The 11,217-nt window shown below is 32.1% G+C and overlaps 2 protein-coding genes across 2 annotated transcripts; one reads left to right on the top strand and one right to left on the bottom strand.

Annotated features, from left to right (window-relative positions):
* Positions 1 to 1,829: 1,829 nt before the first annotated feature.
* On the top strand, positions 1,830 to 2,744 carry LOC105195460 (coiled-coil domain-containing protein 12). Its single transcript, XM_011160863.3, has 3 exons — positions 1,830 to 2,014; positions 2,083 to 2,221; positions 2,492 to 2,744. Exons 1-3 carry the CDS (start codon positions 1,887 to 1,889, stop codon positions 2,663 to 2,665), a joined length of 441 nt encoding a protein of 146 aa, XP_011159165.1. The 5' UTR covers positions 1,830 to 1,886; the 3' UTR covers positions 2,666 to 2,744.
* On the bottom strand, positions 2,674 to 10,252 carry LOC105195462 (carbonic anhydrase 1). Its single transcript, XM_011160871.3, has 6 exons — positions 9,868 to 10,252; positions 5,297 to 5,338; positions 5,056 to 5,217; positions 4,292 to 4,539; positions 3,926 to 4,162; positions 2,674 to 3,758 (listed from the first exon to the last, which is right to left on the bottom strand). The coding sequence occupies exons 1-6, from the start codon at positions 9,908 to 9,910 to the stop codon at positions 3,519 to 3,521; spliced, it is 972 nt and encodes a 323-aa protein (XP_011159173.1). The 5' UTR covers positions 9,911 to 10,252; the 3' UTR covers positions 2,674 to 3,518.
* Between the last annotated feature and the right edge of the window lie 965 nt (positions 10,253 to 11,217).

The raw sequence follows: 11,217 nt of genomic DNA, 5'->3' as shown, positions 1-11,217 counted from the left end.
ATTCTTCGATCACATTGAATCGTGAAGTAAGAAAAAAACCGTCAAATCCAAGTTCATTAAAGATCAAAACTCTTATTGATTAGCTGATGTTTTACAATATAGCCTTTGTGTATATTGTTCGAGTTAATTCTAACGAGCCGCACACATACGTGCATACAAACGCATACACGGATTTGGGATCAGGGGTCTCGCGAAGTCGTGCATCGAGCCGCGCATTGGGATTGAAAACACTTCTTCGACTGTAAATAAACTTTCCCCGGCGGGTACCACACAATGCCGACGAGGAAGCCGCCGACGCGAGAGACACATCTCTCGCGTGTATATACGTGTATGTCCTCAATTTCACAAACGTTTGGCACAGATCCGTGATTTCACCCGGCGGGCGAATCGGCGAATCTCGTGGGACATCGGCGTCTCTCTCTTGTCTTACTAAAAGTTCAGTTAAATTTATAGATAATCACGTTAATTTATCACATCTCTCTTCGGTTATCGTTAAAATCAACGAACGAAAACGCTATAATTATAATTTGTCTCGTTATCTGCCGCGCGCATGAATAATATTGCACCCCATGCACTCGTGTTCAAAAGAATGCATTTTGCCATTCTCTTTCTCATAAATTCTTTCTGCAATAATTTGATATTATCATTTCCGTTGCACTATTTATTTATTCTATTCGATGTCCGAAATACGTTATAGGGGACGTTGCACGAATTTCCGGCATTGCGCTTATCTGTAACGATAAACTCGTCTTGATTAAAGATTTAAGCTTTGTCTTGAAACTCAAATTGATGTTGGACACGGTGCACCTTCGGCGAGAGTGACTGCGTGAGCGAAAGTTGATGGCGATTCGTTCATAAAATGCGAGTCCTTTACAAGCGCTAGCCGAGGCTTGCGCGACTGAATGTAACATTAAAATAAAATAACATTAAAGTAAAATATAGGTAGCGTTAGATATAATCTCGATATAATTTGCTTATAATTTATCTGATGCTGGATTGTACGAACTCTTGTGTATAAATGTTAATAAACTAATTTGTTTACAAAAAAAGCGCGATCGTTTTATTTACATTACATATCTTAACCGTGTACAAAATACGTATACAGTGACTTTCTTACAAGATAAATATATTAGAATTTATTAAAATATAAATATATTAATTTTTGGTTAACAATTTTTTAATTAAAAAATTTTTATTAATATTATCATGTATTTCTTATAAATGTATACGTATTAAAATTTTGCAAAAAACTGCTAAATGTGAAACTGCTACATGTTGAAACTGCTAAAAATTCCAAAAATTACAATAATGAGAGAATAATGTAGTTTTTAATTTTATTAGTAATGAAATAATACGTAATATTAATAATTAAATTTTATAAATTTTGTAAAACTGCCGATCGATCCTAAAATGGCAATAATTAATTTTAATATTTCATTCATATTATAAATCATTATATTAAAATTTTATAAGATTGCTGATCACAAAATTGCAATAATTAATTTCAATATTAATAAATTAATTAGCAATTTTATACAATTTTCGTACGTATGTATAAATTATAAGAAATATATATAATTTAATATTGATGATTGATTATAAAATATTAATAAAACTTAAGTTTTATTGAGATATAAGAATTATAATTACAACATAAATTATTTAAAAAATTTTAATTGCATTTTCAATTTATGTTATAAAAATGCATATTTTTTATGTTAACAATGCACAATTGTAAAATTTTCTTTATAAACTAGACATTACATTGAGATCGCTGCGCATGCGCGAAAACCGTATCTAGGAACACGAATTCCCAATAATGTTCAGACTTTTACTCTAGAAAATCACTAGCTATGTGTCATCTGTAGTTTTACGAGTGTTTAAAAATGACGGAAGAGAAAATTGGCTCGTTAGAGGAGGAAGCTTTAAAAAGAAAGGAACGGCTTCAGGCACTTAAGAGAAAGAATGAAGAGGGCAAGGAAAATACAAACGACACAGCCGAAAATTTACCCAAGTAAACCTCATTTTATATAGATTTATATCTAACCTCACATTGAATTGCTCAAAGTCTTGCGTTTTTAGGCCAAAATTTCGGAGTTACAAGCCGCAAGACGAAAGCTTGAAGAATAATATGGTAGAGGATGCGAAACCTGGTGATGTGGAAGCTGTAGTTCAAGAACAGTTGGATGCTGCGAATAGTAAAGTGGTTATCGAGGAACTGGTAAGTTGTGGATGTTAGACAGTATATCTACAGTCCTACTGCCGCTCCTTATCTGCCGATGACAAAACAGTCTTTCGAGATTTTTATTAAAAATTGATTCGAATTGTTTAAAAAATTGTTTAACAAATCCATAAAACAAAAAGGAGCCACTAGAATTTTGTAGATGTATAAAATTGTGTACTTCTACCATTCAGCTGTATCACTTTACTGTAGTATTCTGTACGATTTCTCAGAAACAATTCTTACTTTGTTTACTTTTTTTTTATTTAGGATATTAGTAATTTAGCACCAAGAAAACCTGACTGGGATCTGAAACGAGATATAGCCAAAAAATTAGAAATATTAGAGAGAAGAACGCAGAAAGCGATAGCAGAAGAAGTGAGAACACGCCTCAAACAAGGCCAACAGGATTTAGCAGCTTACGTAAATAATGAAAAAGATTGATAGTATCGTTATCGAAAACGTGTATATTTTGCAATAAATTATATATATTTTTTGTATAGAATATATATCTAGTAATCAATATTCATAAATCATTATTTATAAATCGTCATTATATCTACATGTAACACATGGGGTACTCTTAAATAACTTATGGAGCTCTATACGAATTAAATATTTACTTGCTTAAACTCGCTCGCGCGGAAAATGACACATAACATTATATCTATTAATATAATTTTAAAATTCAATGGCTGCATTCTGCAAAAGATACAGCTTTGCAACTGTTGTAAGATTCTTTAGTATAAATAGTTTGTATATTCAGATCTAGTAGAAACTAAAGGCAAAAACTTAACTCTAACCAATCGTAAAGAATTATTTTAAAATAGTTAAAAAGAATTTTGCAACAGTTGCAAAGCTGTTGAATGCAGATATTCGTAATGCAAACACTTCATCTTAGTAACTGTTGTGTATTATTATTAATTGCAATTATCTTACATACGTGAGGTAATATTTTAGTTCATGTACGTGTGTGTGTATGTGTCATGATCTTGAACTTACATTGAATTACTTATGTTGCTATTAATGTTAAGAAATAAGTTATCACTGCAAGTTTAAAAAAAAAATTATATAAAATATATTCTGTTGTTACTTTAAATAAGTTACCGGGATGACGTTTATTTCGGAATGTTTGCCCAATTAAACATAATCTTTAAAAGATATTATAAATAAAATTTGATTCTTTTTTAAATATTTACTCGTATTCACCATTTGTTTTGCGTCATCACTGTCATTCTGTCTCTTTAAAAGTTAATTAAAAAATACTCTTTGACTAGAATATTTCACATGAAGGACTTCACATTATAAACATTGCAAAGATTGCCGCAAGAGCTCCCAACGCGACGAACAAAATCGGAATCTTGATATCCCGTTGTCCTGAATGCCCATGATGATGGTTGTGAGAAGTGCTAATCGGCGTGTTTTGCTCTTTCGGAATGTTTTGAAGAACTACGCGATCCTCTAAAGGCTGAACTGGTCGGAAGTTGTGAGTCAGTTTGTTGCCTTCGCGATTCCGCAAATCACGAAACGCAGCCAACTGAAATTAAACAACGAGAAATGTATTTCTTATGCATTAAATTGACAAACATACGTATGTATGTACGTAGCTCAAGCAAACAAAAATCTGTGCAAAAAAATGATCAATTTATGAATAAAATTATAACATTAAAGAAATTATAGCATTTGCAAATAATGTTGAGAGACCTGCTCGTGTGATAATTGTTGATGATCTTTAAAGTCAATCCACGTAACGACCTCGAGACAAGGTGGAGTGGTTAACGAGCCATTATACGTAAAGTAATCCTGTATATTTGCAATATCTGGTACGAGTAATTCTCCCAATAACAGAGGCTCTTGCAATATTTTTCCTTTACCCATCTCTTCTATATCGGGCAATATTTTTACAATAGACTCATACGTTGGATTTGGTTGAGGGCTTACCTACATGGTTTTATTAAAAAGAAGACATATGTTGAATTGTCTTAAAAAATTACGAATAAAACATGAAAGCATTAATTAATGGTACATAAGAATACCAACTGAAGTTGTCAGATCCACACGATCTCTTACCTCGTACAAATATGCTAAGACAGCCAGACCATCCTCATGCTTAAGTGCCTCATCTATCAATTTGTAATTTTCCTTGTAAAAAACGGCATGCATTTCCATCGGGAACGAATGGTTGTTGATTAAATCTTCGGATCCTTCATAATCATTTTCGCCCCAATGAAAATGCAATTGTTCAAACACATAGACATTATCTCCTAATGGTCCTCCGGATAACATCGCCGCTTTGGATTCGTTGGTTCTCAGCATAACTGGATAGAAGAAAACTTGATGTAACACACAGCAATTGTTAAAGATATCAATATATTATATGCGACCGAGCAATTATTGAAGATATCTTTTTTTATATAACGTTCAACATTGTGCATTAAACATAAATCTCTGTATCTGAGCTCGATTACGTATTAGCGTGATTAAAATCATTACGGCATGATTTAAACGTCAGTAAAGACACGTACGAATCGTTTGCGAGTTTTTTTGTCTCGGCGTTTTAGTCATCTCTGTTCAACATTTATGTGATTTACTTGTTTGTTTATACCAGGGGCAATAATTACAAGGAACAAAGTCTCTTTTTCCTTGTTCCCTTGTTTTGCCAACCCATTATATCGCAACCACAACGTTTTTCTTGAAATTAATCCTCGTGAACGCGATCGCAAGGGGTTTCCCAGCTATAGAGCGATTGAAGAAAACCTCGAGCTAAAGGAGTAACGAATCCAATGTTTCTCTCTCGGCGTGCCGAATGCAAAATCGAACCGTGAAATTCTCACCTGTGTGACCGTTGTTCGTTACGTACGAATGGCACGGATTGTCAATGCCGATTAATCTCAATGGTGGCAGACTGACGTTTTTGACATCGTGCTCCTCTATATTAATGGGCGATTGGTGTTTCCCAATGCACGTGTGATACTCCTCACCCCAGTGCGATGGACCTACGAATGCAACGATTGATCCCATTTTCGAAACACGTATCATTGAACTTCGGATATTGAACTTTTCTCAAAGGCTCACCTTGACTTCCTTCGTAACTGAAGTCTTGACCGCGGCAGAAACCTGAAAAAGAAATATGTTTACTGTACTTGCAATTTGCATATTACGCAAATCTCATGAAAAGGAAAATGTATAGCGATACTAATAAAGTTATGATAATGAATGACTAAAGCTGACTAATAAAGTTATATGATGATGAATAATTAAAGATGAGTAAGTAAATACAATGTCGCATCCAGAAAATGTACACTGAAAAAAAAAACAATTTCATGTTCAAGCAAAATCTATTTACTTTAACATTATTTCCTTGATTTAAAAAGTAGTTCTTGAGTTTATAAATAAATTTATTTCATACTAGCTAATATTTATTTAAATGAAGAAAATAATGTTAAAATAAATACATTTACTTTAATATAAAGAGCTTTCTTCAGTTTTTCATTTCAAACTGGGAAACTCATATAGTAGAGTTTTGAAATTGGTACTGTTAAAAGGAAGGTCTCTGTTAAAATTTAGAGAGACGGTAACTCAATGTTTATAACAAATTAATATTTTCCGTTCGCAAATAGGTCTAGATGTTACCGACGCGCTTTCTAACGGATCGACTATTAAATGCGCGGAAGAATTTCGCGGAAGTTGAAAGTGCATTTAAAGTTCCCTGTCTCTCCTGAAAGACAATTGGCCGTTTCCGCGTACTTATTATGTGACAGAATGCTTCTTGATTATCTGCTAACGAGTGTATGAGTGCAATTCGTTCCCGTGGGTATTTGTTCGGTGGGCAGGTCCGTCACCTGGCTGCTTTAAGGTTTTCCACATCTGCTCGACACATGCGACGAGAGCCTCAAGAGTACATTATACTTTCGTTTTTTTAGTTCAAACGGTCATGCGAGAACCGTCGCCGTCGACGTGACACCGTCTAGAAATCCTTGGCTGATTTAAAAAAGCGATTATCTTGAGAATGATGAATCCTCGACGTCCTTCCATTACGCAAAATCTTTATTGTTGCGTATGATTACGTGAGACACATGCAAGAGGAACATCTGTCCGAGATATCTAACGATAATGCGAAATTTCAGAAAGACCACAATGTACGCTTTTTGACGAAAACATCCTGTGAAGTCGATAATGACCGCTATTGATCGAAAAATAAAAAGAATTTTGTATTTTGGAAATATCACTAACTCGCCTCTCTAATTAAATTTAATCAAAGGAGGCTAACAATATCTTTTAATAGACTAAAATATATTTAAGTTTAAAGAAGATGAACGTTCGTATCAGGTTTGAATAAGTTAGTAACAATTTTTTAACTAAAATAAGTTCAAGTTAAGGGTTTATAAAATTAATTTACATAATTATCTTAAAAGATACACGAACAAAAAATAAACTCAATTAAAAGTTAAGATTAAATTAACTCGAGTTAAATTAAAAATTAATTTTAAAAAAACATTATTCACGTTAAATTAAAAATTCGTAATTTTTTAAAGTTAGACCTTATTCTAATTAAAACAATTATAACATGGGTCATCAAACATTTTTAATATTTTATTTGCAAATTAAGTTTATATGAAATAACGAAGAAATATAGTTCTTTATATAGAAAGGTATTTTTTCTTTTTTTTACATAGATAAATTTTTAACTTTAAGAAAATAGTTAATAAATTAAAGTTTGTGTTTTAAAAGTAACTCGTTAAAGTTAAAAATTGAATCTATTAAAGTTAAGTAAGTTAAATTAAAAGTTATTAATCTTTTAACTTTATTTAACTTTTGACTTTTTAACTGTAGTTACCGTCTAACCTTAGTTCATATACTTACGCGTGATTATGATTCATTAATTTTGTATAACAAAATAACACAGATCGATATCGCGTGCCTACGTGAATAATATCAAAGCTACGTTTGTGACAATCTGGCAGATTGATGCAAAGCATACATACATACATTTGCAAAAACACGCATGAGACCTTCATTAATTTATTGTTAGAATTTCTCTTTAAAGTTAAATGTACCACATTTCGCTTTGCATATTTTATGAATGCTTCGCTTACGTTCTAATCGAACTTTCAAAGCGTGCAATATATCAATTATCGCAACATATTCCATTTTCAATAAAACAAATTCTTTCAAATGTATCTTAATCTTCCATCTGTCAATCGGTCAACTATTATCTCTTAAAGTAACACATATACGCGTATCGCATGTAAATTTACATTTTTACGATAGCAAAAAGTTTCGAAAGTGATAACAATACTTCGCATTACTGCATGAACCCATGATTACTAGGACTTATGCAATTCTCAAGTTCTAGGTCCTTTCGTTAATTACAGCTGATGATTACTCATGAAGACGACGCGTGTTTTAACGATAGCAGAAACGACGTACGTGTACATAGGCGTACACATAAAACCGATATAAAATGATAATATACGTTTAAATGTACGGCAACTTTTATCAGACAATTCACTGAGAAAATATGAGAATTAGTATATAGCTCGAAAGGATTAGTAACACTCGCTTTGCGGTGTGTATTATGATGGATAATGGAAAAATTGTCACTTCATAAAGATCCAACTCTTTCTACTCCGAGCAGCGACGGTAATATTATTTTTCACATAGGAATGTATTTTTCTTTTGTAATCTTTTCTTTTACATAGATAGATTTTTAACTTTGTAAAACAGTCAATAAATTAAAATTTGTGTTTTGAAAGTAACTCGTTCAAGTTAAAAATTAAATCACTAAAATTGACTAAGTTAAATTAATTCTGTTAAAAAATGTTGAAGTGAAAAAGAGCTGTCAGTATTCAATATATAAAATTATTCGATAAAATGATTGAATACACATATATATAACTACATTTATTCGAGGTGATTTAACTTAACGTAATAATGTGCCTGTCGCGTGTATCACAAGAATCATCCATTATATTACGCTCATCATTTTTGCATGATGATCATTAGTTATACGATTGTTTCTACAATTTGACGTAACGTTCATACAAAATTAAAACATTACATACTTATTGGAAGCAGAAATACCTGCCAAGTCAAATCAAAGTGAATGTCTGTAGTTTTATTTTATTGCGCTCTGTTGCTTTTAGCAGAATTTTCGCTGATAATAATATTGTTTTTATATTCTTAGAACAATATACGAGCAACTTAATCGCAACTCATATTCCTTGCACGACAGTTTGCGGTCATGTACGATTTCAATATTAAAATGCAGTGTGCACTAAAGTATTTAATACTCAAGTTGAATTTTTTATGATGCTCGTAGCATTATTATCAAATCAGACAAATTAAATCGAGATATTATTTTTAGCTTCAGTTTACGCGATTGTGTTTATAAGTTTCCGACAACCATATCGCAGTTTATAAAACTGAAAGATGTATATATACTGAGAAAAAGAGTTGTTGACAATTTTTCAGTTCGTATTTAAATTAAAGAGATATGTGTAGTTAAATATATAAATGATTAAACTGAAGTCAACTACATAAATAGTTGAACTGAACAAATTTAATCGAGTTGAAAAATTTAGTCAAGTTAATGACTTTTTTCTCGGTGTAATAATCGAAAATATTACTAAACACTAAAATTTATTTCAACCGACAAATTCTTTTTATATTATATATTTTATATTATATAATAAAATTTAAACCGATATGTGAAAATATAAACAATCGAAAAGCCCTGATGATCATAGCTAGACCTTAGTGCTGATATTTTTCTATGATTTTATATACATTTTTAAGTTCACGAAACTGCACGCCGAATAAATTTTCGGCCTTAAAACATGATTATCTAAATTGAATCAGAAATAGTTTATCACGTTATTATTATTTTTTTATTTCTTGATTAATTCTTAATACACTATTCGGATATTGTAGTTGAAATTTTAAGTCAACTGGCCTGGCATGCATTTTGTTGACTTAACGAGACAGGTAATTTATGTCGTTTTGTTTTACTTGTCAGCTTAATCAACATTTTATCGCACTTGAATATAAAAATAGATCCCGTTTTACTACTTAAATAAAAAAAATATATCACTAAATAAAAATACGCTTGTACTATAATAATTAATGATTTGTAAGTTACATTATATTTCGGTCATCGGAACACAATAATTTCAATTGCGAGATTCTCGTAATAAGCTTGTCAGGAAACATCAGGATAATTTTATTATTTCCCTCATTACCATAATTTTTTACCCAAGCTAATGCCGTAATTTTCTTTTTTTTCCTTGTAAAATGATCACTCAATCAAACAAACAAATATGTATATTTTTTTTAATATTCAGGAGTTTAATCTATAAACAATAATTTGTTGACATAAGTTATTTTGTATAGTCATTATGAAATGCCTAGTCATAATTTATTTCTAAAATCAGAATGCAAATACTATATCTCTGCATTTTAATACTATATGTAAATATTCAGCACCAAAGCAATCAACCGAGCAAATAAATAATATTTTTTTGTTCCACAATCTGCAAAATATACATGACAGAGAACGACAGCTCGAAGAAATATCTTCGAGGGATGTCAAGTCTGCATGCAGAGAGGCTGTTCCAAAATGGCCGTGTTAAGTATTCAAAGCTCACCCGGCAGGAGAAGCAGGCCAAGACAAACGATCGAAAACACCATGATCCTTCACCCCGTCAACGTGCACCATGAATTCTCGCGGCACTGGCGACGACTCACCGATTCGCCGAGGAATCAGTAAGATAATGCGAATACTTGTGTTACGGCCGGTGGTAGACTGAGTACTGTCGGCTCGGTCGACCATGTTAAATAAGAGTTCGCCGCTTCTATTTCGCGACGTGCGATTGACTCCGCGTGTTCGCGTCGATAGCGGGGAGGGAAGAACGATTTGTTTCACGACGATTTGCGGAATCAACACGGCGAGTAATGATTTCAAGATGCGACCTTGAAAACCAGGCAAAAAAATAGGCAAATTAAAAACAACTGGCATACAAAAGCCACTCTTGATAATCGAACTGGCAAATCGGGGGTTGATTGCTCAAATCCTCTCTTTATGCTGTATGTTGATTCAATCTCTCGAGAATTACAGGCAATTATTTAAAAACTCGTTACGCATACAGAGTGAGTTTTTTTTTAATGTTAAATTGCAAAATACCTTGAAAAATAAGCACCGTATGAAAAAAATGTTCCAAATAAACCCTCAATATTTTTGATGGGGCAATTCTATCCCGCAAAAATTAGCCACCTTTCCTCCCCCCTCGAGGAGGGGGGGGAGAGGGTGAGGCTGGGGATAACTTTAAAATCTTAAGAATGTACTGGCGGTAACGTCTGACATTGACAATGCCTCGAAAATTTTATAAATTGTTTCTATTTATTATCTAAGCACATGTTTAAAATTTGAAATCGATCCTCTAACTTCACGTGTTATTCAACTTTAAATTTTACATGTATTCTTATGGTGTAACAGTACATTTCCACTTATGTCAACGAAATTATAAAGAAGCGACATTGCCAATATTCTGAAACTTAATTTGTTTATGAGTAAATAAAATATTGAGCAATATTTCTAAAAGAAGTTTATATCGATTTACTAACTCGTTATTAAGATATCAATGATAAAACGACGTGAAATTTCAGTAAATGTCAAATTCCCGAATGGGCTATACAACCACGCTACATAAACACATTCTATTTTGTATAAAGTGCTAGAGGGGCAAATATTACGTTAGTGATATTTATTTAAGTATCTTATGGATTTTTAAATACCATTTGATATCTGATATACATTAAATTGCATTAAATGTTATCAATATGCGTCTAGTTATTTCATTTCTTACAGTTGATTTCTAGTAAAATTCACGCCCAAAAGTTTTTTGCCGACGATCGCAAAAATTGCAAAATATACAAATATATTCATTTGTAGTGCCAAATGTCATATTAACTGGCATTATTTAAGTCCTATACATGAT

This window comes from Solenopsis invicta, chromosome 12 (genome assembly GCF_016802725.1).
Source record: "Solenopsis invicta isolate M01_SB chromosome 12, UNIL_Sinv_3.0, whole genome shotgun sequence".
Classification (NCBI taxonomy): Eukaryota; Metazoa; Arthropoda; class Insecta; order Hymenoptera; family Formicidae; genus Solenopsis; species Solenopsis invicta.
The sequence above is the reverse complement of the archived record's forward strand: the minus strand, read 5'-3'. Positions and strand labels throughout refer to the sequence as shown.

What these genes read in the sequence shown, in the direction of transcription:
- LOC105195460 (XM_011160863.3), top strand. Translation starts at nt 1,887, where the DNA reads ATGACGGAAGAGAAAATTGGCTCGTTAGAGGAGGAAGCTTTAAAAAGA. An exon ending in ACAGCCGAAAATTTACCCAA is followed by an intron (nt 2,015 to 2,082) that starts GTAAACCTCATT and finishes TTGCGTTTTTAG; the next exon opens with GCCAAAATTTCGGAGTTACA. An exon ending in AAGTGGTTATCGAGGAACTG is followed by an intron (nt 2,222 to 2,491) that starts GTAAGTTGTGGA and finishes TTTTTTATTTAG; the next exon opens with GATATTAGTAATTTAGCACC.
- LOC105195462 (XM_011160871.3), bottom strand. Translation starts at nt 9,910, where the DNA reads ATGGTGTTTTCGATCGTTTGTCTTGGCCTGCTTCTCCTGCCGG. An exon ending in CAGTTACGAAGGAAGTCAAG is followed by an intron (nt 5,218 to 5,296) that starts GTGAGCCTTTGA and finishes TTGCATTCGTAG; the next exon opens with GTCCATCGCACTGGGGTGAG. An exon ending in AACGAACAACGGTCACACAG is followed by an intron (nt 4,540 to 5,055) that starts GTGAGAATTTCA and finishes TCTTCTATCCAG; the next exon opens with TTATGCTGAGAACCAACGAA.